At 51.8% G+C, this 23,133-nt stretch overlaps 2 protein-coding genes across 10 annotated transcripts in view; one reads left to right on the plus strand and one right to left on the minus strand.

The window, feature by feature from the left end:
* The window catches only part of Ptpn14 (protein tyrosine phosphatase non-receptor type 14), a 142,275-nt gene extending 131,072 nt beyond the window's left edge, over positions 1-11,203 (plus strand). For all 9 annotated transcript variants that reach the window (XM_050148146.1, XM_050148138.1, XM_050148147.1 and 6 more), the window contains 2 exons: positions 578-741; positions 4,286-11,203. In XM_050148146.1, the coding sequence (XP_050004103.1) occupies positions 578-741; positions 4,286-4,414 (293 nt within the window). In that variant the 3' untranslated portion in view covers positions 4,415-11,203. The remainder of the gene's footprint in view (positions 1-577; positions 742-4,285) is intronic.
* A 1,532-nt stretch (positions 11,204-12,735) lies between these two features.
* Positions 12,736-23,133, minus strand: part of Smyd2 (SET and MYND domain containing 2) — a 42,687-nt gene continuing 32,289 nt past the window's right edge. Inside the window, exons 8-12 of the mRNA XM_050148237.1 lie at positions 21,529-21,639; positions 20,350-20,470; positions 18,855-19,029; positions 17,481-17,589; positions 12,736-15,922 (exon numbers count right to left, since the gene is read on the minus strand). Of these exons, the coding sequence (XP_050004194.1) occupies positions 15,851-15,922; positions 17,481-17,589; positions 18,855-19,029; positions 20,350-20,470; positions 21,529-21,639 (588 nt within the window). The 3' untranslated portion in view covers positions 12,736-15,850. The remainder of the gene's footprint in view (positions 15,923-17,480; positions 17,590-18,854; positions 19,030-20,349; positions 20,471-21,528; positions 21,640-23,133) is intronic.

Consider the following 23,133-nt stretch of genomic DNA (forward strand, 5'->3'; position numbering starts at 1 on the left):
ACAGGCTCGTTGCCTCCAGAAGTGGGGCTCATCTTGAATGTTCATGTAACCTGATGGAAGTGGATTCCCCAAAACCCGTTTTTTTTACATCTGACAGTGAAATCAAGCCTTGGTTGACATTCACTGCTTTGATGAGGGGCGGGGGGAAGGGATGGGGCAGGGGCAGGTGGCTGCTCCTTGCCCAACAGGAGAAGGCTCTGACTGGCAGGCATTTCTAGGGGACGTAGCGGCTGCTCTGATCCCAGTCTGTTAATAGTATGAAGTGCGGTGAGTAATGTCTAGAATCATCTGCTTGGGGGACTTGGGGATTTGCAGAAGGGAAAAGAGAATTTAATTTTTAAAAAAGCGCTATTTAAAGAACAAATTCTCCAGTGGACTAATTGACTCCCAGCTGGTCTCTTCTGGATCCAGGAGGTTACAGCAGGTACCAGCCAAATGATTAATGTCTTATAACAATTGCAAATTATTATGATTGCAAACAAAAGATTTACCCTCATTCCTGGCGCCTCTCCCCCAATCTCCCTGGGTAAAGTTATGTGACACACGTGGGTGACGAGACTCACATTGTGTCCCGCAGCCTACTTGGAGGAAATCCAGTCAGTCAGGCGTCACACCAACAGTGTCCTGGAAGGCATCAAGACCAGGCACCCGCCCATCGTGGTCCACTGCAGTGCAGGGGTGGGGAGGACTGGCGTGGTCATCCTTTCCGAGCTCATGATCTACTGCCTGGAGCATAATGAGGTGAGTTGTCTGTCTGCCTATCCCCCCTTTCCTTCAGGCACCATCACCCTGAGTCTTGAGCCATGATCGCTCCTTGGCCTGGAGCTTACTGAGCAGGGTGAGCTGGCTGGCCAGTGAGCCCCAAGGGTCCTCCTGTCTCCACTTCCCCGGTGCTGGGATTTGTGCATAGCATCCTGCAGAGTTGTTATTGTTTACATGGTTTGGAGGAATTGAAGTCTGGTCCTCTAAGCCATTTATGCACTGGGCCATGCATGGTCCCAACCTCGCCTTCTGAGTGCTTGCTGTACCTTGGTCCCAGCTCTGCACGAGATCCGCTCTCCCATTTGGGGGTTGATTCCTCTCCGCTGACCTGAGTTTTCCAGACCCCTGGTTCTCTAGCTGGACTTCAGCATGTGTAACCTTCCTTGTCCCTGATCCCACTGCTCTGTGTAGGCTCCTAACTAGGAGCAGAAAGTCAGAATAGAGCTGCTATTCTTTACAGTGCGGTTTTATTTGGGGGCATTTGCCCTCGTCTTGCTCAGCAGTATGTTGTGTAGCGCCGAGGGCGGGAAGCGGGCACCAGCACCAGCCGCTCTTTGCCATCCTCACAGGGTATGTGTTATTCCCACAGGGAGTTATACTGAGAGACTTTATTCACAAAAGCCTGTGCTAGGGTTGAGGGCAGTGGTTTAGATGCTGCAGGTCTCTGTGTGTGTGTTTGTGCGAGTTCTGGGCATCTAACCCAGGACTTGGCACGCGTTAGACTAGTGCTCTCCACTGAGCTACACACTGAGCCTGTTGTGGGTGTTTGTCTGTGCTTTTTAGTTGGGCCTTGTTAAGTAACCATTACACTAGGCCCCCAGCCCTAGGCTGGGAGGTTAATAAAAGGGCACCATCCCCTCTGCCTCATGAATAGCCAGGCACAGGTGAGGAAATCCAGGCGCAGAAGCAGTCATGTGATATACCTGGTGCTGGGTGTCTTTAAGCAGCTGTTTGATGGCAAGAAGCAAGGGCTCTTACTCTGAGGTCACTTCCTGTCTTCTCACCGTTTCCACCAAGCTGTTGGTCTGTTCTTGTTCCATGTGATGGATGCATCAGTGAGCTAATGGGTACTAAGAGACTCACAGATCTGAGACTAGCTTGAGTGCCGCCCTGTCTTGCTGGCTGTGAGAGGCTGGTCTCTGAGCTCTTTGGAGACCAATTAGCGACGTCTGCGAAGCAGTAACTGGAGCTCACGTTGCTCATCATGTTACTGCATGCGTCAACACCAGCCTGGTGCGGAATGGGTGTGGAACGGGGGATCCGGCCAACAGGGCATCCCGTGGGCTCCCTGCAGCTCAGAGCGGCTCCATGCCTTGTGGTGTGTCCAAGCACAGTGGACTTCCTCAGTGCCCAGCCGCATGCCAGGACATTCCTGGCTGGTGTGGGGCCGTCCTAAAGGACTTGTGCTCACAATGATAGTCGGAGATCACGAGATGACTCATGCCGTGGGTTTCCTCTCCCCAGTTTAATCTCTTCCATTTCCCATGGTTGCTGTTGACCAAGGAAGACGGTCCTCTCTGCCCTGTGTTCTTGAGGCCCGGCTCCTCCCGCTCTTGTCTCTGTATCAGGAGATGGGCAAACATGTTTGTACTTTAAACAAAGATGTTTGACAAATAAATACGAAATTGCTATGACCTATTTTTCTCCCACTCCAAAGTAACCTCCTTTTCCAATAGCTGAGGTTGCCCGTGTGTTGTAATTCGAGCAGTTTTCGTTTTTTCAATGAACTGGCTTTTTCTTTCCCTACGCTTTCTTCCGTTTGTCTCATTTTTAAACAATAATTGTTTTAATCTGTGAGTCTGGAAGAGCAACAGGTGCCCTCACCTCCCGAGCCATCTCTTTAGCCTCGTCGTCTGATATGTAATACGGAGTATTTGAAGTTGGGTATGGGGGCAGTGCGGATTCCTGCAGTGAGATTGGTAGCTGTGAGGTAGAGATCGGTAGTTGCAACTCTCCCAGGCTGCTTGGCGGTGCCAGAGCCTCTCTCTAGACATCTCTGCTGGTCTTTGAGGATCGGTGACTATGTCTGCCATGACTCTGCATATGCCAGGGGCAACTGTGTCCCAATGGTAGTGGTGGAGGTGGTGGTGGGGATGGTAGGGGTGGTGATGGTGATGGTGGTGGAGGTGGGGGTGATGGGGGGTGTAGTGGGGGTGGTAGGGATGGTGGTAAGAATGATGGTGGGGGTGATGGGGGTGGTAGGGATGGTGGTAAGAATGATGGTGGGGGTGATGGGGGGTTATGATGGAGTGAAGGGGGGTAATAAGGGTGGAAGAGACCATGAGAGACATGGAAGTGGTAGTGAGGAAAAGTGGGGCGGCAGGGAGGGGTGGCAGAGTTGGAGGTGGTTACAAACAGAGAGAATAGCTGCCTTCAGGGCTGAGGAGATGGCTCAGCGGCCATGAGTGCTCACTTGTGAAGCAGAGCCCCAGCATCCATGAAACACTGGGTGTGGACAAGCACACTGGTCCAGAGAAGACACGAGACACACATGACACCGATGATAACACCAGATGGAGCAGCAGGACACTAGACTGCTAAGGCTCCAGGCTAGCCAGCCTAGCGGTGGGGCACACCTTTAATCCCAGCACTCTGGAGACTGAGGCAGGTGAACATCTGAGGTCAAAGCCAGCCTGGTCTACAGAGCAAGCTCCGAGATGGCCAAGGCTATACAAAGAAACTCTGTCTTATAAAACAAACAGAAAGGAAGAAAGGAAGGAAGGAGGGAGGGAGGGAAAGAAAAGAAAGAAGGAAGGAAAAAAGAAAGAAAGGAGGGAGGGAGGGAGGGAGGGAGGGAAAGGAAGGAAGGAAGGAAGGAAGGAAGGAAGGAAGGAAGGAAGGAAGGAAGGAAGGAAGGAAAGGCGGGCAGGGCAGTCTGGCAAGCTCCAGTTCAAGAAGAGACTGTCTGGATGGAATAGCATTTGATGTCCACCTCTGAATGTGCATGCCATACAGTACGGTGTGCCCACACGTGTACCCCACACAAAGGGAATATCTGGGCCAACAAGATGATCCAGAGGGTAAAGGCGCTAACCACTAAACTTCACAACCTGAGCCTGACCCCCAGAACACACACAAATACATGTAAAACAACCTTAAAAAAAGAAAAAGAAGAAGAAATAGTTAACTTGAGGAGGTTGAAGCAGGAGGATCATCATGTGTTTGAAGACAACCTAGACTACAGGATGAGCTTCCCAAAATTTGTCTCAACCTAAATATAAAGGGAAAGGATGGGGAGGAAGGAAGAATGTTTGGCATTTGTCACTCTTCACTGCTCCCAGAGCCTTGCAGTGTTCGAGTCCGACAGCTCTCAGATCAACCACAGGAGTCAGCTTAAACAAACACTAATTGAATGATACCCACCAGTGACCAGTTTCTCCAATCCTGGCATAGAGCTGATTCTTATGGCCTTGAAGGGGCCGGTCCCTTCCTGGTCCCGGGCAGTGGGCAGAGGCTTCCCAAGGTGGGAGGAGCCCGAGAGGCCTCCTGTCTCAGGCTGTGTGCCTTTCTTTCTCCCTTGCAGAAGGTGGATGTGCCCACGATGCTGAGGTTTCTCAGGGAGCAGAGGATGTTCATGATCCAGACTATCGCGCAGTACAAGTTCGTCTACCAAGTCCTCGTCCAATTCCTGCAGAACTCCAGGCTCATTTGAGTTCCCAGCTGCAGCTTCTAGAGGAGGGCGCCAGCTCTATCCTGCAGGGAGCGCCACTTCTGGACAACATCTGCCTCCTCAGTTGGAGGTGGATGGCTTGCATCAGGCAAGAGCCAGAGTTACTTACAAACATCATGTATTATTTTATATGAGATAATTTATTTTTCCGTCTTTGGAATAAGTTTTGTTGAGTTATTATAATGCATTTTTTTTCACAATAATATAGTGCTTCTCATTTGAACCACATGTTGACTGATCTGCATATAAGCCCCCGGGAGGGAAGGTGGTGACCCCATGGGACACTGTAGGCACAGAGGCATAAGGGAACACATTCCTAGTGAAGGTGCAGACAAATTACTAATGCCCCCAGTCAAAAGTGGCAAGCGAAAGAATTCACTCACTTCCCAGCTGGAAGGAAGAGAGCCGAGGAAGGCCCTTGCAAGTGTCCCCTTAACACTGGATCCACGTGGCTCGCTGGATAGCTGCTTCCCACTGCTCCTTTGCTGCCCTCATCCCCATGATCTCTCAGTCCCTAAGCCTGGGGTGAAAAGTTTAAGGCTGGCCGTGCTGTCTTTGCTGCTGGCTCTGCTGCTCACTCAGCCCTTGTTCTGGCCCAGAACTCTGATGCGGTGATGGAGCCCATCTTGCATGCTCCCAGCACTCTCGTCTGGTGGCCCTGGGCCAGGCCATCTGCCCGGCTCAGCCCTTTGCCTGACTGAGAGAAGATAATTGGGCAGGGTGGGAACGGCATCGGGTGGGGCCTCGATGTGGATTCTTAACTAAGTAATGTTGAGTGTGGCGGATGGGGACTTAAGAGGGTGAGGTTTGGGTCTGTTCCATTTTCCTATCCATGGCTAAGTTGTTAGAAGGGTCTTAAGGGTAATGGCTAAGGAAACTCACATCTGGGAGCCGCCTGGTACTCGGCAGCAGGGCCCTGGCCAGGAGGCTCACCCCTGACAGGCATGCACCCTACCTACCTCACTTGCATGCTGATTGATTCTAGGCTCTGGCTAACAAGGACTGAGTTGATTCCACCTAGGGCTTCTTTGTTGATGTCTTGAGGCTGGGCCCCAGGCTGAACTTGGACTTGGTGTGTAGCAAGACGATGGCTCTCAGTCTCCCGTCTATACCTCCCAACCGTTGGGATTTCGGGTGTGAACACCACACACAGGCCATACTTGCCCTCATGATGAATACTGAGACTGTCTTTTGTAAAATCCTCCACTGCCTACCTTTCCTTGCATAGCCCAGTTTCTGGTCAGTGATGGTATCAACTACCCTCACACTGAAGCTCAGTTTCCTTCCGTGTCTTTTCTGAGTATAATTTCTTCACTGTGTTTGTGGAACTGATTGTGTCTTGTCTCCCTCCCTAGTTACGTTTTCCTTTTCTCGCCCCCCTGAGCTGAAAAGACCAACCAGAAAGAGCATGCCTTTGTGGCTTCTATCCACTCCACCAACACACACACACACACACACATACACACACACACACACACACCGCCCAGCACACTAGTAGATGCCCATGACAGCAGATTCCCCATGAGCATCTCCGGAAGATGAGCAGAGCTGCCTTCCCTCTGGGCCAGCGTGGTGCTGATACTGGTATTCCTACAGCATCTGTGAGTTCAGAATCTGAAGGCGGGGCACTTCCACCTTCCCTTCCACGGTGCAGAATGAATTGAGGGGCGTAGGTGATCATGACCCTTGTAGACCTGGCACACTGACGTAGGTGTCTGGGGGGGGGGGGAATGGAAAAGCCCGTGGAGGCTGTTCTTTCAAGACAGTTCCCTCTTTCAGGTGTCCTAACAGTCGGTGCCACTAACAGTTTCATTCTGGGATGAAGAATGTTGATATGCACCTGCCGTCTCTAAGCCTTGTTGTGTTAGAATGTCTCACGTGAGCAGCGAGGAGAAATGATGCCCCTCTCAACTCATCACTGGGGCTGTTTCTGTCTTATGCTAACAGAACAAGGGACAGGGAAGACGTAGTCTTCGTACCCAGCTTCCTAGCCAACGCACTATGAAACCCCAAAGGACAACAAAGGACACTTAGTGTCCTGTGCTGTATCTCCTCCTTAAACACTGTTGCCTCTGGTTCTTCAGCACATTCCGGATTCCCTCTCCCACCCAGGAAGCCCCCAGAGATCTCTGGTTAAATCAGCAGCAGGCATTTCAAGTCCTCTCGGTGGCATCTGCATAACAATCGCCGAGAGCCCGCTCTACCTGGGAAGCTAGCCAAGGAGTAAGCCTTGAAGCTAAGTGTATTAAATTAGTTATCTAGTCAGGGTTTGGATGGGTTTCCTGACAGTGTGTTGGGACTGAAGCTGGAGCTGTCAGAGCCCATGGCTGCAGTTTGGATTTGAAGGGGGAGAAAAATTAAAACGGGAGCCAGTAAGACATCCCATCTCACAACAGAGCAGTGGGCCATTCCTCCACCCCTGGTTTGAGGTTTTCATGTTGTGCAGTTGGTTCTGCCCTCCACCCACGCCCATTTGCATATGCCCACCTTTGTCCCTGTCCAGGGTCTCTGCATCCTGGCTGAGATGCTCTGTGGCGAAGGCCAGGAGTGCCTGGCTGGTCTAGTGGGGCTCTGAGGTGGTTCCTGGTGGAGCAGGAGGACCGCACATCTGAACGCGCTTGCTCCTCAGTGCTCCCCGCTCTGGGTAGAGGTGAGAGCAGGTTTAGGCAGCGTGCTGGTTGCTTTACTGAGGTGAAGACAGTGGGTCCCTCTACTCACTTGGAGGGGCTGCAGATTCGGGGAGGGGGTGGCATCTCACGTGGACTGTGTCACGCAAGCTTTGGTTTAATGCGCTTACTTTGGGAGACTTTTCTGCTATGAGAACAGGCCGACTCACTCACTGTTCTTCAGTTAGAAGTTACTGCCTCCCTCCTTCCCTCCCTCCCTCCCTCTCTCCCTTCCTCCTTCCCTTCCTCCTTCCTTCCTTCTTTTGCCTGTGTTTTGGGCTCTCTCAGCCACCCCCACTAACCTGGACAGAGGGTCTTTGTGGGATGAAGCCACGGACTCCGAAGCAAGCCACACCCTTGCCCACTGTCAGCTTCAGCTCCCAGCGACCACCCCCTGTGTGCAGAGGAGGTCATCATTTTCCTGTTTTTTCTAGTTAAATGTATATTGAACACGCTGAGTTCCCAGAAATGGAGGGCGCTTTCTGGACTGACAGAATCCCTGTCATTTGTTTCTTCTCAGCTCATTGAAGGTTTAATACCACACGGCTTTTCCTCAGCTAAGAGCTAGTGAACACAGGACTGGCTCTTTATGATGTGGCTACCTAGAGTGGTGGCCTTGCATCTCCTAGGGCTGGGAGCTGTCCCTGCACGCAGACTGGCACGTGATAGACTGCTGTGGGGTCTTCAGTTGCTTCTTGAAGCACTAGCTTAGTGCTCTGTATCCTCTGACCTCAGGCCCGACATTATCAACAGGTCCCAAACATGTCCTTAGGCAACGAGCACCCTGTGTCTTCCAATCTGTCCCCTATTTCCAGTGGCATGACTAACGGAGAGGGCAAATTTAGTTATTGGTTTCTGTCTGGGGGAGATGTGCCGCTTACCTGAGGTGAGAGGGCGAGAATACGGGAAATTTAGGATGAACTCAGGGACATGACTAGCCCTGAGCCCTGTTGGCGATCATTTCCCGTTCCTTCTCAGCATTAGGAGCAACTCTGTCCACAGAGTGCCAAGTCTCTGCTGTTGGGCTCTCGGCTTCCCTTTGTCACCAAAGATTCTTCTGCTGCCGTTCCCTGCCGGTGCCCCAGTCAGGCTGCCTTGAGGTGGGCCTCCAGCTCACACAGCTTCTAATAGAGAGATTTGGGTCTTCCACGGGAACTGCGCACTCCCTGGTGGCCTACAACTTGATGAGTGACAGACTCGCTGTCTCTAGAATGTAGAATAAGTCGCAGTTAGCCCTGTCGGATTGCGCTCTGAGCGAAGCAGTAGAATGGTGCTGGCCTTCACCTCAGCTTCTGCGTCCTTGGGCAGCAAACCACCTGTACTGATACATGTGTGGAACATAGCAGCCACACGTCTGGAGAAATGGGCGGGTGTGTGCAGCCACATGCTGCCAACCCAAATGGCTTGTGCAAATGTCAGTTACTCTAGGGGAGCTGGGACACGGGTCCACCAGCCTGTCTAGTGTTCGGCCTTCCTGCCCTGCTCTCAGCTTTTTCATCCCCATCACAAACTCGGGAAGTGGGCGTCTTTATCTCGACCACCCTGCTCAGCCTTTGCAGCCTATTGCAGTGCACGTCTTTCTCAAACTCGCGCTGCTGCGTTCTCCGTCAGCCTGCCCATGACCGCGTTAGGGAGCTGGCATCCTTCAGTCTCATAGATGGATAATACAGTGCTACTTAGAAATCACTGCTGTCCAGAGCTCCAATCAGCCTCCTCATTTTAGAGAGAATTAAAGGCCACTGAGTCATCTGGCAGGGGCTGGAACAAATGCCAACCTAGATATGGTTAGTAGGAAAGCTATTCTGCTCTAGCTGTGCCATCATGGGATCATTTATCAAAAGTGCCCCGAACTTGTCCAAAGGCATGGTGGGGAGAGCTTAGGTCAGCTCTGTGTTTCCTACCCAAAATTCACTGGGTATACAATTTTTTGAACCCTGGCGTGAACTAGAGTTGGAAACAATGATGGAACACCTCAGGAAAGGCCGTGCTCCAGTGTTGAGCACTGGAGTCCACTTCTCCCGGGCTCCTTGCCTGCTGCCTGTAACCAACTGTGACATGTGGCCTCTGTGCCTAGACGGCTGCTTGGAGACTCTGCCTGACACTGCAGACCCTCCTTCCTCCGTGGCTTCTGAGCGGAGTTCTGCCCATGCAAGTCACATGCATTCAAAGTACAGGCACAGCTGTGCAGTAGCCGAGAGGGTTCCCGTGGTATGGGGACAAGGTGGCACCTTTATAATGTCACTGACTTTGTCCCCACGGCTGTTTTGTCCACCCAGAACACTACCAGCTTCTCATGCTCGCTCAGCTGCTTCCCAGACCAGCAGTCTGAAGCTCACTTTGAATTTTAACCTACCTGTCCATAGAGCCCCCCACCCCAACGTTAAATCTGGCAACCATGGTCTTAAACCCCTCTAAAATAGCCACATAAGAAATCTTAATTTAACAAAAAAAAGGCTTCATGGCCTCAAGAAATGTAACCTGGGAAGGGAGTCACCAAAAAGAAGGGGGCAGAAGACCAGGCCATCCTCCATCATGTCCCTCTTGGTGACACAGTTGCCAGAGGAAGAAAGAAAATAAGAACTGTTATCAATATTATTAAAAATAAGGGTAGCAGCAGGATTCCCTGTTTATTCTGAGGCATCCTTCACAGGCTTTTCGGTGACAGCATTGCTTGGTAACCTGCAGTCTAACCTACTTCTAGCTTGCTGAAAGCACTTCCTCCGCCTCCCTGCTTACTGCCACCTGGTGGGGGGACAGGTGCACCTCGGGACTTCCCAGGAGCCCCACCGGCTGTGCTGGGATTCATAGTCCAACCCCTCTGCCTTCTTTGTTCTTCCCCAACCTCCTCCTCCAGGGACTCTGGGGTGGAGACTGAGAGGAGGGAAGCCGAGCATCTTAGGTTGGGTTTTTCCGTGCCTGGGGGGTGGGACTTCTTGCTCAGGCCTCAGGAATGCTGCTTCACGTTTAGCCAGGTGGCTCTGGGCAGGCGCCTGGCGTTCTTGACATTTCTCCGGGGGCCTCCTGCCTCCCCCAATGACAGTGTTAGCTAATAAATACCTTCAGCATTGTACTGAAAACTGTCCTTCGCAGCCATTTTATTCAGACTCAGACGCTGTAAGATTTTTTTAACTGCAATTTCTCTGAAGTTCCTTGCCACTGCGGGCAGTCCTAAACGTTTTTAGCCGCGTCTTTTCCAATACAAGCTCACTCTTCACCAGAGATGGTTTCCACATGTGCCCTCCATCCCTCGGCGGTCAGCTGATCTGGCTGAGGGTACTCTGGGAGGAGGGGCTTACTTATGCAGATGACTATTAAAAGTGTAACGTGTGACCTGTCACGTACACCGCAGGCTAGTTCATTCGAGTTGTGCCTTCATTCAGTATTTTCATGCTTCCTTTTGCTCTGTGTTCTGTCAAACGTTGTGAATTTCTGTTTCCTTAAAAATAATGGACATTTATAGATTTTATTTTGAAATGGTGTATAGACACCCCCACCCCCAGCTTAGAAAGCAGATTTACAGTTCTTGGTTCAGCCACGGAAGCCTAGTGACTCTCACCAAGGACGGAAGTCAGCGCTAAGTCACGTGCGGTTGGCTTTCAAGAGCTGGCACCCACCATGGTGTACGCTGTAGAAAACACATTCCAGACTGGGACTCAGCACCCTGTCCATAGCAGCCGCTTGCAACTCGGCAGAGATGGTGGCCAAGCCTCTCTCCTAGCAAACTGCAGCTGAGGGTGGGAATGACAGAGAAGACAAGAGGACATTCCTTCCCAAGTCCCCAGTGACCACGCTGACAGTCCTGGCAGGGTCCCCTGCCAAGTGATGCATGCTGTTCGTATCAGGTAATAAGCTCCTGCTTGCCAGCTTCTCACACAGCGCTGAGGTGTAGGGAGCTGACTTTTGACAGTATTTTTTTGCACTGTTTCTTACGAAGTCTTATTTAGCTATTGGTCCTAGAGGATGTTGTCTCTGTCCTTGTCATTGCTATAAAATGTTTCTCCTATGTGCCTTCACAATGTGAGATCTTTATTCTAACCTGTTTTTGTAAAAGATATCTATTGATTTCTACATGCAATAAACCTTGTTTTGATTGTTGTCAGAGAAAGCACTTAAGTCTTTCATTAACACATCTGCACTACTTGCGTACACTGGCCTCCCTTTCTTTGTATGTTTGTGCATGTGTGGGTGCACGCATGTATGTGTGTGCATTCGCATGTGCCATCCATGCCCACAGAGACCAGAGGCCAGCCTTGGCTGTCACTCCTCAGGAGCTTTACCTTACTCCTGGTCTCTCACTGGCCTGGGGCTGCTGATTCCAGCAAACCCGGGGGTATCTTATCTCTGCCACTGGGATTACATATATGTGCCACCAAGCCCTGCTTTGTGTCATGGGTTCTGGGGACTGCACTCAGTTCCTCATGTCCACATGGTCAACACTTTCCTGACTGAGCCATTACCCCAGCCCTATGGTCTCTCCTACTTCAAGATCAGTTTGGGGTTGTGTAATGGTGGTGGTACCCGCTTTTAATCCAGAGGCAGGTGGATATCTGAGTTCGAGGCCAGCCTGGTCTACAGAGCGAGTTCTAGGATAGCCAGGGCTACACAGAGAAACCTTGTCTCGAAAAACCATACACACACAAAAAGCAGTTTTGTAGGCAAAGACTTCTGGGGAACTGCCTTCTGTGTTCCTTCCGACGTATTTAATTTGTTTGCATTTCTGATATCTTCACCGTGGAAGAAACACACAAGAAGCAGATATTGAGAAAGTAGTGGAAACAGCCTAGAAATGGGTTTCTCTCGAGCATTCACAGAACCCTCATGAAGCACGAAGCACTCCCCCTCCCCACTGTCCTTCACCCTGACGCTCTGTTGATGTGGAAGGCAGGGTGCTGTAGTAAACCCACCACCCACGTTCTTGGTTTTGTCCTTCAGTTTTGTAAAAGCTCAGTTCATCCCTAGGTTTAAAGCTGCTTCCCTTCCTGGTCCCTTCAGACACAGCATGCAAGCACCCTCCTTCTGCCTGTGAAGAGGTGAGGAGGCTGTGTGCCCATGGTGAGCAGGGGGCAATGTGGACAACTTCCAACAGTGGTAGGGTTCCTTCTCAGTCAGGGTTCTATTGCTATGAGGAGACAGCCCTTATAAAGGAAAACGTTTGATTGTGGCTCACGTATGGTTAAGAGCTTCAGTCCATTATCACGGCGGGTAACAAGGCAGCATGCAGGCAGACATGGTGCTGGGGTAGGGAGCTGAGAGTCTTTACATCTTGACTCACAGACAACAGGAAGTGGTCTGAGACACTGGGCATGGCTTGAGCATATAGGAGACCTCAAAGCCCACCCCCACAATGACACACTTCCTCCAACAAAGCCACACCTAATAGTGCCCACTCCTTATGAACTTCTAGGGTCCAGTGACATTCAAAAAAACATAAACAGTAAGTCCTTCACAACCTGACTTGTCTTCCTTGTGAATAGGAATACTGAAAGTCACTCTGGGGAAAAGAAGGTGTTCACTCCAGCAAACATGGAAATTGTCGATGGGACAATTATAATTCTTGAAATAAGAGCTACATAATGTTTGTAAAAGACAACACAAATGGGCCAGTGAAAACGGAGAGCAGGGAGACGGAGCGATGAGCACTGAGCAAGCCCAGTTTATTTTCTTTAGCTAATTAAAAAACAATTTTCAGTATACACTCGAGAAGTCAAACCATCAGCATGAGGGCTAGAGAGATGGCTCGGTGGTTAAAAGCACTGGCTGGCAGCTCACACAGTCTGTCATTATAGTTCCAGGGGATCCAATGACCTCTTCTGGCCTCCTTGGGCAGTTCATACATGTACTGCACACACATACATACTTGAGACAAAACTCGTATGCATAAAAATTTTAAAATGTTAAAGCCATCATCACATGCATACCTGTTAATCTCCAAAGAAAATATTAACAGAGACAAAGAAATCAACCTTTTAAAATATTTATGTGTACTTGTGTGTCTGAGGGTACATGCACATGAGTGCAGTGCCTGCTGAGGCCAGAAAGGGGAGTCAGATCCCCTGGAACTGGAGCTGAAGGTGTCTGTGAGCCACCTGACAGGGTGCTGCAACCACACCCAGGTCCCCTGCAGGAGCAGCAAGAGGCACTCTTAACCACTGAGCCCTGTCTGCAGCTTGAGAAAAACAAAAAGAATCCCTTAAACCAAAGAAACATATTCAAAAAATGTTCACAAGTGCTCCAAGCATGCATCAGAGTGAAGGGGAGCAGGGATCTCAACAGACTGCTGTTTTGTGAGCTTACATTTTACTTTCCTTAGCTGTAAAAAATACAAAATCCAAGCATTGAGAAGACTAGGTAGGGCTGTGTAAACAACTAAACACTTTTTTGAGGCAAAAATCTAGACAAATGGATGAGCTTCTCAATCTGTGAACAGGAGTCCTCAGGACGTCCAGTGTGTCACTGGTTGGGATGTAGAAAAGCCCCCAACAGCTCCCGGGTGGGAGGGAGGAGAGAACCAGTTCTAAAGATTCTAGAGTTATTGGGGGTGGGCTTTAGAGAGAAGGCTCAAGAGTTCTCCGCCTTTCCAAGGACCTGATTTTAGATCCCAGCATCCATAGAAGGCAGCTCATCACACTCCAGCTCTAGGGGATCTGACAGCCCTTTCTGCCCTCTGAGGGCATCTGTACGTTCATGCCATAACATGCAATAACAGTTCTTTAAAAATTTTGATTTAAAATATAAAGTTGGAAACCTTATGAGATGCTGTCCCTCCTAGGCTTGCAGTCCTGGCTCTTAGTTGGTGGCACCATTGTGAAGCTGCGGATCTTTAGGAGGTCAAGCCTTGCTGTCTCTGGGGTTGGCCTCAGGCGCTGTTCTCTGCCGTATGTCCAGCCAGCCTTCTGGTCCGCCGTCATGCATTCCCTACCCCCTGCCACACCCTCCCCTCCACAATGGACTCCATCCCTCAGAACTCAAAGCCAGAATGAACACTTTTCCCCTAAAAATTGCTTTTGTCCAGGTAGTTTATCACAGCGAGAGAGAAACTAAACAATACATCCAACAATCACCGGTAGACCACAGGCATAGGCTAAAATGTTGTTTTCTCCACCTAAAAATTGGAAACAATTTGCCTCTGCCCATTTAGCATCTTAAGCTCAGCACTGGGAAGGCAGAGGCAGGTAGACCTCTGTGAGTTCGAGGCCAGCTTGGGCTACATAGAGAGTTCCAGGACAGACAGAGATACATAAAGAAACCCTGTCAGAGAGAGGGGGGGGAGAGGGGGAGGGACGGGGGGGGGGAGAGATAGAGAGCGCAAAACACATACCCATGAATGCAAGCGTCCTGAGGCAATCAGGCCATCTGCACTCTTATACTCTAAGGTTGGGAACAATTGCTAAGTGCAGGAAAAGGTGCCCACAGTTAAGCAGCTTGGGTTTGCCTCTGTATCCGGGGAAGGTGGACAGACCTGACCAGTGGCGTCTCCTCCAGGCTGGGGCACACTTTTCTAATTTCCTGAGAAACTGAACCCTTTCTGACATAAAGAGGGTACCCCAAGCTCACGTGATTCTCAGCCACGGCTATCCACTAAAAGAGCACTCGACAGGAAGAATAGGACCGTCTCTGCCTTCATGCGCTGGAGGGGCAACCGTGCTCTGCGTCCAGGAGAGGGTCACTGGATGACTCCACAGACAGACTGCATTCCACCAGCTCAATCCCACTGTGTGGAGACTGAGAGCCCTCCACATGGAGAGGAGGGGAGGGGGACATACTGGTGCTGGCCAGTCACTCAAGCCATTTCCCCAAGGGGACTGTGGCAGACAACCAGAGGGCACCTCCATTAAGTTCTACTTGTCATCCAGTGGGGAACTGGCGCTCTGTGGGGTGCAGACTTTTCTGTGAGTACCACCCCTGCCCTCAGCTTAGGGACTGCTAACAGGCTCAGGTTGCTGTGGTCCTGGTGGCCAGGCTGGGAGGAGCTGGAGTCCTGCTGGCGTGGGGGTAGAGACCAGTGTTTGCTCACAACACAGGGTTGGTAAGGAATTAGTTCTTCCTCCTCAAGTTTACTCTGGAGTCTTTCCAGAACAGGAGAGGAATGCACAGGGGCTAGTCCATGGAACAAGAGAGGAAAAGGCAGGAAGATGCAGCCTCCATTGCTCAGGATCTCCAGAAGGTGCCAAAGAGAAGCCAGGAAGAAGCCAAGTCCTCCTTCCAGGGAGGGCACCTAGGCCGGCTGGCTGCTTCTAGCGCCTTCCCTCCCGCCCCTCTCCCTCCAGAGTCTAATGTGAAAGGAACTGCAGACCAAAGAAGACGAACCCCACTCGCGGGCAAAGAACTGGACTCAAGGACTGAAGGAGAAGACGCCTCCCCCAGCACACATGCATGCATGTATGCATACACACATGTGCACATACGCACACGAGCGCATCCTCATAGATGTGAGAAACACTTTCAAGGCCTGGCTCTTTTATTCTTTTCTCATTCGACTCTATGCAGAACATTCCAATAGGCACGGAGGAAAAATAATTGTGATTTTAAAGCTCAGTCTGCCCCAAATCTGTATTTCATGAAGTCATGCTATGACCTTAAAAAAAAAAAAAAAAAAGGAACGTACTGGAGATGGATTTAAGGTCAGAGCTGAACATGAACCTGAAACAGTGGCACAGGCAAGGCTTTGCGGAAGGCTGGGGTGACCCGTGAAGCTGCAAATATTCAAGTCCTATGAGGTTCCTGAAGAAAAGCTGGGGTGCAGTCAGTGGCTCTAGATTTCCTGCTTGATCTCGGAGATGTATGGATGGTCCTTGCCGTGAGCTACTTCCATGATGGCAATGGCCTAGGAGAGGGCAAGACATGGGGCAGATGAGCCCAACCAGGATCCTGGCCTGCTGCACCCAGTTTGACAGCAGTCCGTGCTGCATGCCAGTGCTTCCGGGTGCAGCATGCAAGCCACCTCTCCCAGCCCCCTCCTCACCTCCACCTCCACCCCTACCTCCACCTCACAGCCTCCTCCTCACCTCCACCTCCTCCTCACCTCCCCCTCCACCCCTACCTCCACCTACTCCACCTCCTTCTCACCACTTCCTCACCTCCTCCACCTCCACCTCACAGCCTCCTCCTCCACCTCCTCCTCACATCCCCCTCACCTTGCAGATAACCCAGGAGAAGAAAGGCCCGGAGGGCCTCACCTCAGGACATGCTTCTAACCCACCATTCTAGACATTTTCGACTCACTGATGTTTTCCAGTGGTGACCTAACTAGGTACTATTTCCTGGCGTCACTGAGACAATGGACAAGACATCAACAGAAAAATCACACAACTCACATTTCATCCTAGCCAGACCCTGGTTCTTTATCTGGGATGTGGGGTGTGACCCCCGCTTTCCCAAATTCTCCACAGACGCTTTGGGAAATGTGAGGGGAGGGGGGAGGGGGATGGCGTAGGGGGAGGGCTGGCCTAGACTGTGGATGCAGAATTTATAGTCTCTCAAAGAATCCACAGACTAACTCTGAAGTCACACTGCACTGTCAACATCCACATAAAACAGAGATCCTACTTCTCAGGAGGGTGACCCGGGGACAGCAGGCCTGGGTGACAGCTAAGGAAGTAAAGCGCTGTCTCAAGCACAGACCTGAGGCCTGGGCCCAGACCCACGTGAGGAAGCTGAGCATGGTGGCACAAGCTTATAAAATAAACCTGGCACTGAGGGTGACCAATGGCTGAGCAGCTTGCCCAAATCTGTGACCTCTGAGCCACCAAGAGACTCTGCCAACAATGCGGACTGAGGAACTACACCGGAGGCCGCCTTCTGACTCCGTATTTATAAGTACACCTGCACATACGCACATGCACGCCTACACATGTGCACACATATGCCTGGGGGCCCTGTGCCTTTTAAAGCTTCCAGCTTCCAGGGTCCTACTTGAAGGGCCACTGAGCATCTGGACTCATTTGAGCCTTCCACGTCAGGAAACTACCTCATTGCTGGAAGAGGAACCCATGTGTGATGGGCTTCCACAAATGGAGATCAGGTAAGTTCATTTCAGAATTTGCCCAGGCAACATCCTAACACTGAGTGACTCTATAGATCCAGCCCCTGATTCAGACCAGGCATCGGATTCTCAATCCTAAAATGCAGGCAAGTGGAGAACGTGTCCCCCAGCTTGCCCAGTCCAGCCCCCTTGCTGTATGCGCTCCTATACTGAAGGGCCTGGGTCAGAAAAAAGAGCAGGCTTAGCAGCGGATCCCACCTCCATCTGCAGAAAGCACCCCGGAATGCCACGGCCAGAGGGTAGCCTAGAGCTGCTCCCCTCCACCACTGCGGTCACCAGCCGCACAAGGGCACTCAGCAGACTTCACTGCTGGAACGGCCCGGCCCCCAGCCCCACATACCTTCTTTAGAGCCTTCTCCCCAGCAGCCTTGTTCTCCAGGCCCAGGTACAGTCTTCCCAGCTTTAGCCACATGGAGGCCACATTGAGGGAGTAGACAGGGTAGTGCTTACTGGAACGGGAGGAAAACAGGTCACTCTAACAGCAGCTGGGCTTCCCCAGAGTCCACCGAGTCCTGGTCCGAGTGTGGGGTGGGCGTGTACACACCGTAAGAGACTCTGTACATGCTTTGTGGTGTATGTTCGGGTGAAGCTCCATCAGAACTGCTGGGGAAATCTCACCATGATGTGTGCATAAACACGCCCAGCCCACTGTTCTATTTCAGCTACGCTCAGACCGAGACACTGGGGAGACTGTCAAGCAAATACTGCATCCAGATGGGCAACAACCAGGCCTCCCCCCTCTCATCAGACAGGCCACACAAGCACACACAGACACACGCACACTCACATGCGTGCATGCTCACACTTGCACACGTTCACAGTCTCTGAACAGCCCGGCTGTCCGCTATACGCTGATCCTCTGAATTCCCAGGCAGGAGAAGGCAAGCTGCCTAGAGAAGTCTTGGGTCTGCAGCTCCCCCAACCCCTGAAGCTTAGGAAGGGGCCAATGGCTACTGCTGTCTGCCTGTGTCCCTCTCTCAGAGGAAGGTTAGAGACCAGTGAACTTCCTCATCCCTCCAGGAACAGCGGAAAGGTCAGAGATCCCCAGTTTAGCACATTCCAGGAGCAAGTTCGCAGAGCTGGCCTCCTCGTTGGCTCCTCCTGCTGGCCATCCAGGGCACAGTGGGTAAGTGGATGGCAGAGGTTAGAGGAAAAGGTCTCTCTCCTTCCAGTCACCAGGATTACCAGGCATACGCTGAGGGAAGGGGACTTCCAGTCTAACACTCACACTGTTGCGCAGCCTATCTCCCAAATGCCTACTGTACAGGCTTTGGGGGGCTCGGCCGTGATGGTGCCTCAGCCTTGGAGTGGTTGCCCCGAGGCCTATGACAAAGCTAAGATTTCCTGTCTCCCACATTAATGTCTGGTGACCCTTTAGGGTGGGCCATTTCTCTAAGTCATTACCACTACAGGTTGGAATCCCATATTGTTTTATTCGACTCTGAGGAGGAGACCTCAGTAACCACAGCTGGCCACCACTGATCCTAGAGGTCAGTGAGAAGCCACTGGCCGCTCAGTGTGAAAAGGCAGAATGGGGGGGGGCATGCATGAGCCGTCGGGGGGGAAAGGAGGCCTCTGGGATACCCCACCCCCACTTCCACTCACCAGGTCACAAGTGCTATCTAACGTAGAAGAGGTAGGCACCTACTCTAGGCATGACTCCTCCCACAAGGGGCGGGATGGGGGCATGCACCCCGTTCCTCTAGGTGCTCACCTGTAGGGCTTGATGATCTTCTGTCCGTACCTCAGGGCTCCTTCCCAGTCCTGCATGTACAGGCAGACGCCCATGGCCTGGTACATCATGTGCAGCATGTACACATTGCTATCCTCGAACACGGAGCTCATCTTCTCCTGGCTAAGCTCGCAGATCTCCAGCAGCTCACTAGGGGGTGCTGAAGGTCAAGGAAAGACTGCATCCCAGGCGGGGCATCCCAGGCAGGGCGGGGCATCTCAGATAGAGAGTCTCCCCTCACTCTGGGAAGAGTGAAGTCCAGAATGGATAACAGATTAAAGGGAACTGTAGTTTCCTTTCAGAAACCAGGAAAAACCCCAGACCTTACTTGCTAAGCAATGAACAGCACAGACCCGCAGTGAGGACAGAGCCCACCATCTTCAGTGAAGCCCTAATGTCACCCAGGCACTGAGCCTGAGCACTGCAGTGTGTCCCCAGGAGCATTTTAGGGAGCTGTGCCCCGCGGAAGCTTCCCAAGCACAGTGTACAACTGCAACCCTGCCTCTCAAGAGCAAACAATGTGCCACAGGGGCCTGGTGGTGGCTGTTCAGGAGGCCAAGTTGATGTGCAGATTCAAAGCCTGCCTGGGTTATGGTAGGCCTTCATTATCAGCCTAGATCACACCATAAAAGCAGGTCTCAAAACTTAAAAAGAGACCGTGGGCAACACTTGAGTTACTGCCCAGCCCACCATCCTCCCCGTGGATCTCAAGAAACCACTAAAAAAAAGGGGGTTGGGGGTGGGCACTGGTGACAGACACCTTTAATCCCAGCATTTGGGAGGCAGAGTTCGAGGCCAGCCTGGTCTACAAGAGCTAGTTTCATGACAGGATCCAAAGCTACAGAGAAACCCTGTCCCAAAAAAACTAACTAACTAACTAACTAACTAAAAATAAAAAGTAAAAGGGTTGGAGACACGGTAAGAGGCAGAGCATATGCAAGGCTTCAGGTTCAATCCGTAATTCCCAGGTAAGAAAGAAAGGGAGGGAGGGAGGTAGCTGGGGGGGGGGGGGAATAAAGGGAAGGTTTCAAATTCTGTCCTCTGGGATGCAAATCCCAAGACACACTGTGCTACTGTGTGAAACCATGGATTTGGGCAATCAAAACCCCAGACCTGCCACCGTCAAGTGTCCCTGCTGTCCACAAAGCTCTCTCCCCATCTCTAGGTGGCAATGGCTGCTAGTCAGTATCCTGTGACCTGAGAGAAGCGAGGTTCTTAGCCCTGTGCCTACCTGTACTAAACCATCAGCACACACGGCTCCTCCAGGGGGTAGCTTTCCTCCACATCGCACCCCAACCACTGCAGTCTAGTGAGGACAGCCCGGGGCTGCTGGCATCTGTTTTCCCACAGGAGACCTCCCTCCTTCAGTATTCAAAACCTTACTCCCACCCTCTCCTTCTCCCTTCCTCCAGCTTCCCACCATCCCCTGCCAGTGAGAGACGGCAGTACGCCCAGATGGGACACACGGAAAGGTTATATTTGTAGTGCTTGGCCCTTCGGAATTCCTCAATGACGTTGCGCGCGTATCTGACCATGTCTCGGACGGCTTCTGCCTGTGGTGGACTGCTGAGCTTCCGGATTTCCACCTTGGCCTTGTCCTGAGGGGGATGACCACAGTGTGAGGTGCCCCCTCCAGGGCAAACTGCTCAAATCATCCCTGTGTTCTCACAGAGGCCGAGGCTAGGGCTGGGTCGATAAGGAACCCTACTCTGCTCACTTTTTATAAAACCATAAACAGGAGCTTTCTGCTCAGTCTCCCGAGGCAGGATCTCAAGAGTGTTTTCTATAGGTGGATGTCTATGTTTGCCCGTTTAGACATCAGGAGACCAGTGACCAGGGCTGGCCTTGGAAACCCATAATGCGGGCTGTGTAGGACCTGGACACAAGTTCAAGAAGCCTGAGCCTGACTGTGTGTGGCTATCCACGTGGAGGCCAAAGGTCAGCTTCGGACATCATTCTTGAGGTAGCTTCACCTTGTTTTGCTGAGCGGGAGGGATGTGTGTGTGTGTGCGCATGTGTGCCTGGGCACAAGGGCACAGAGGAGGATCTCATGTACCCTCCTCTCTCTCTACCTTATTCCCTTCAGCAAGGGTCTTTCTCTGTACCTGAAGCGAGGCTGCCAAGCAGCAAGCTCCACCAATTTCACCTCTGTGTTCCCTACACATAGACACCCTCCAGAGCTGGGGTTCCAGGCACACATAGTAACACATGCCCTTTTGTATGTTCTAGGGATTTGAACGTGGGTCCTCATGTTTACCCTGAGGTAATCGCACCAGCCCCACTTTGCTTTCTGAGGCTCATCAAGCAGGCTCGGCCAGGCTCTGGTGATCAGCCTGTCTCAGTCCTTGCTCCGCCCCCACCCCAGCGCTGGGACTGTAAGTCCATTTCCTTGTGTGTTTGCAGGTAGCACTCTGCTGAGGGCCGTCTTCACAGCCTGGGCCATCACTTCTTTCTAGAGAACAGAAACCCAGTAGAGCCTCCTCCCACCTGAAGACGCAGACTTTAGGACGTTTCTCCGGCTGAACAGAGCCTCATCTACCTGCATTCCCCTGCCTGTCCTTGTCACATGGGTTAAAAGGGTCAAGATGCCCTGTGTGTGGGGAGAGGTTGGAGTACCCGCGTGCACCCTTCTCCTCCGCCCCATCAGCGGACTGACCTTGTCCTTGGTGGTACACTCCCGGCACTCGCAGGTGAAGAAGTAGGAGTCTCTTAGCCGCTCGTTTCTGTCTTCTGTTGGATACAGCAGGTCAATATAGCTGGTGAACACCTAGGGTACAAAAGCACAGACATCTGCAAGAGGAAACGCAATTCCTACCACTCTGTGGCTTTGCAAACCTCTGACATGGATGATAGGGAGAGAAAGCAAGCAGGGTGGTCACTGAGGGTCACACGGCTTCCTTCAATACTGGATCTCTGCGAAGGCTGTGGAACGGTGTCCGTCTCCCTGTGGTGGTGAGACGGTCTATAGGCTCAGTCCCTAAACTGGGAACTAAGAGATGGAAGGACCCTTTACCTTCTCTCACCAAAAATCGGGCCTAGGACCTGTCCTGGGCTCAGGGACAGGAGCAAGGACCTCAGAACTCTGCCTGGCCCTATTTACTTCTTTATATCCTAGCCTGCAATGGCTCCAGGTCCTCACTGCTGTTTCTGCTGGGTGTGTGCAGGGGAGAACGCGGCCTTACACACCCAGGTCTGTTCACCTATCCTCCTGACATCATGCAATAGTGCGGGGGACAGGGGGTGGCGGGGGCTCTGAGTAGCCTAGGGGGCAGTGCAGTATACATGGCTTCCAGGATACAAGTGGCTGAGGCCTCACTCAGTAAGAGCTGCGATCCTGACGCCAGGGAACACGGAAGGGTTCCTTCATTCTCCTGGCCTTGCCTGTTACAGAACGGTCTGGAACAAAGACCTGAAGCCTACAGAGAGAAGGTTAGCCCTTATGCGTGTGCCAGACCTTTTGACTTTGCAACATGATATTATTATATATTAATATACAGCTCATGCCTGAGAATCATGCAATCAAGTTTTTAAAAAAATCACAAAGATCTGATATTTTAAATATGTTTATGAATCTGTGCTGGGGGCCTTTCACAGCTATCCTCAACCACATGCGGCCTGCTGGGCAGTGCCCATCACCTATTCATAGGGACAACAATGCCTGCATCCCACGTCCCTGGGCACTGTCCAAACGTCATCAGTATGGCAGGGTCCACGGGCCACACTGCCATTCCGTCAGGGACAACAGCACAGGGTGGTAGCCAGTCCCTCACTGGTGCCTCCCTGGCTCAAGAGGCAAGCCTCGGGCATATCTTGGTTCCATCTAATACCTGGAACCCAGAGGAACTGGCTCCTTTCCGTCTGCAAGCAGATAACCCCAGAAGTACTGACTTCCCTAAACTGAAGTCACCACAGCAACAATCCACAACTGTACGCCAACAAAGAAAGAGAAACACCAGCCAGCCAGGCCCTGCGAGACACAGGTGTGGCAAGGAAGGGAGCCTGACTCCTTGCCATGATGGGCAGACAGTGCAACAGAGGGACGCGTCCAGAAGATGGCGCCAAAGGCCACTCCAGGGGCACCGTCCAAGGCTCACACAGCCTATCCAGGAGGACAGGCCATTTGTCTCTGGTCAGTCTAATGGAAGCCAGGGTTGGGCATTTCACTCTGCTTTGGTTTCAAAGGGGCCCGAGGCTCTTCTCCACACACCACTCAGGAACCTCAGTATCCGGGCTCCAGACGGGACACCCACCTCATGCGGGG

This window comes from Alexandromys fortis, unplaced genomic scaffold, assembly GCF_014885135.2.
Source record: "Alexandromys fortis isolate MF-2015 unplaced genomic scaffold, M_Fortis_MF-2015_v1.1 scaffold_62, whole genome shotgun sequence".
Classification (NCBI taxonomy): domain Eukaryota; kingdom Metazoa; phylum Chordata; class Mammalia; order Rodentia; family Cricetidae; genus Alexandromys; species Alexandromys fortis.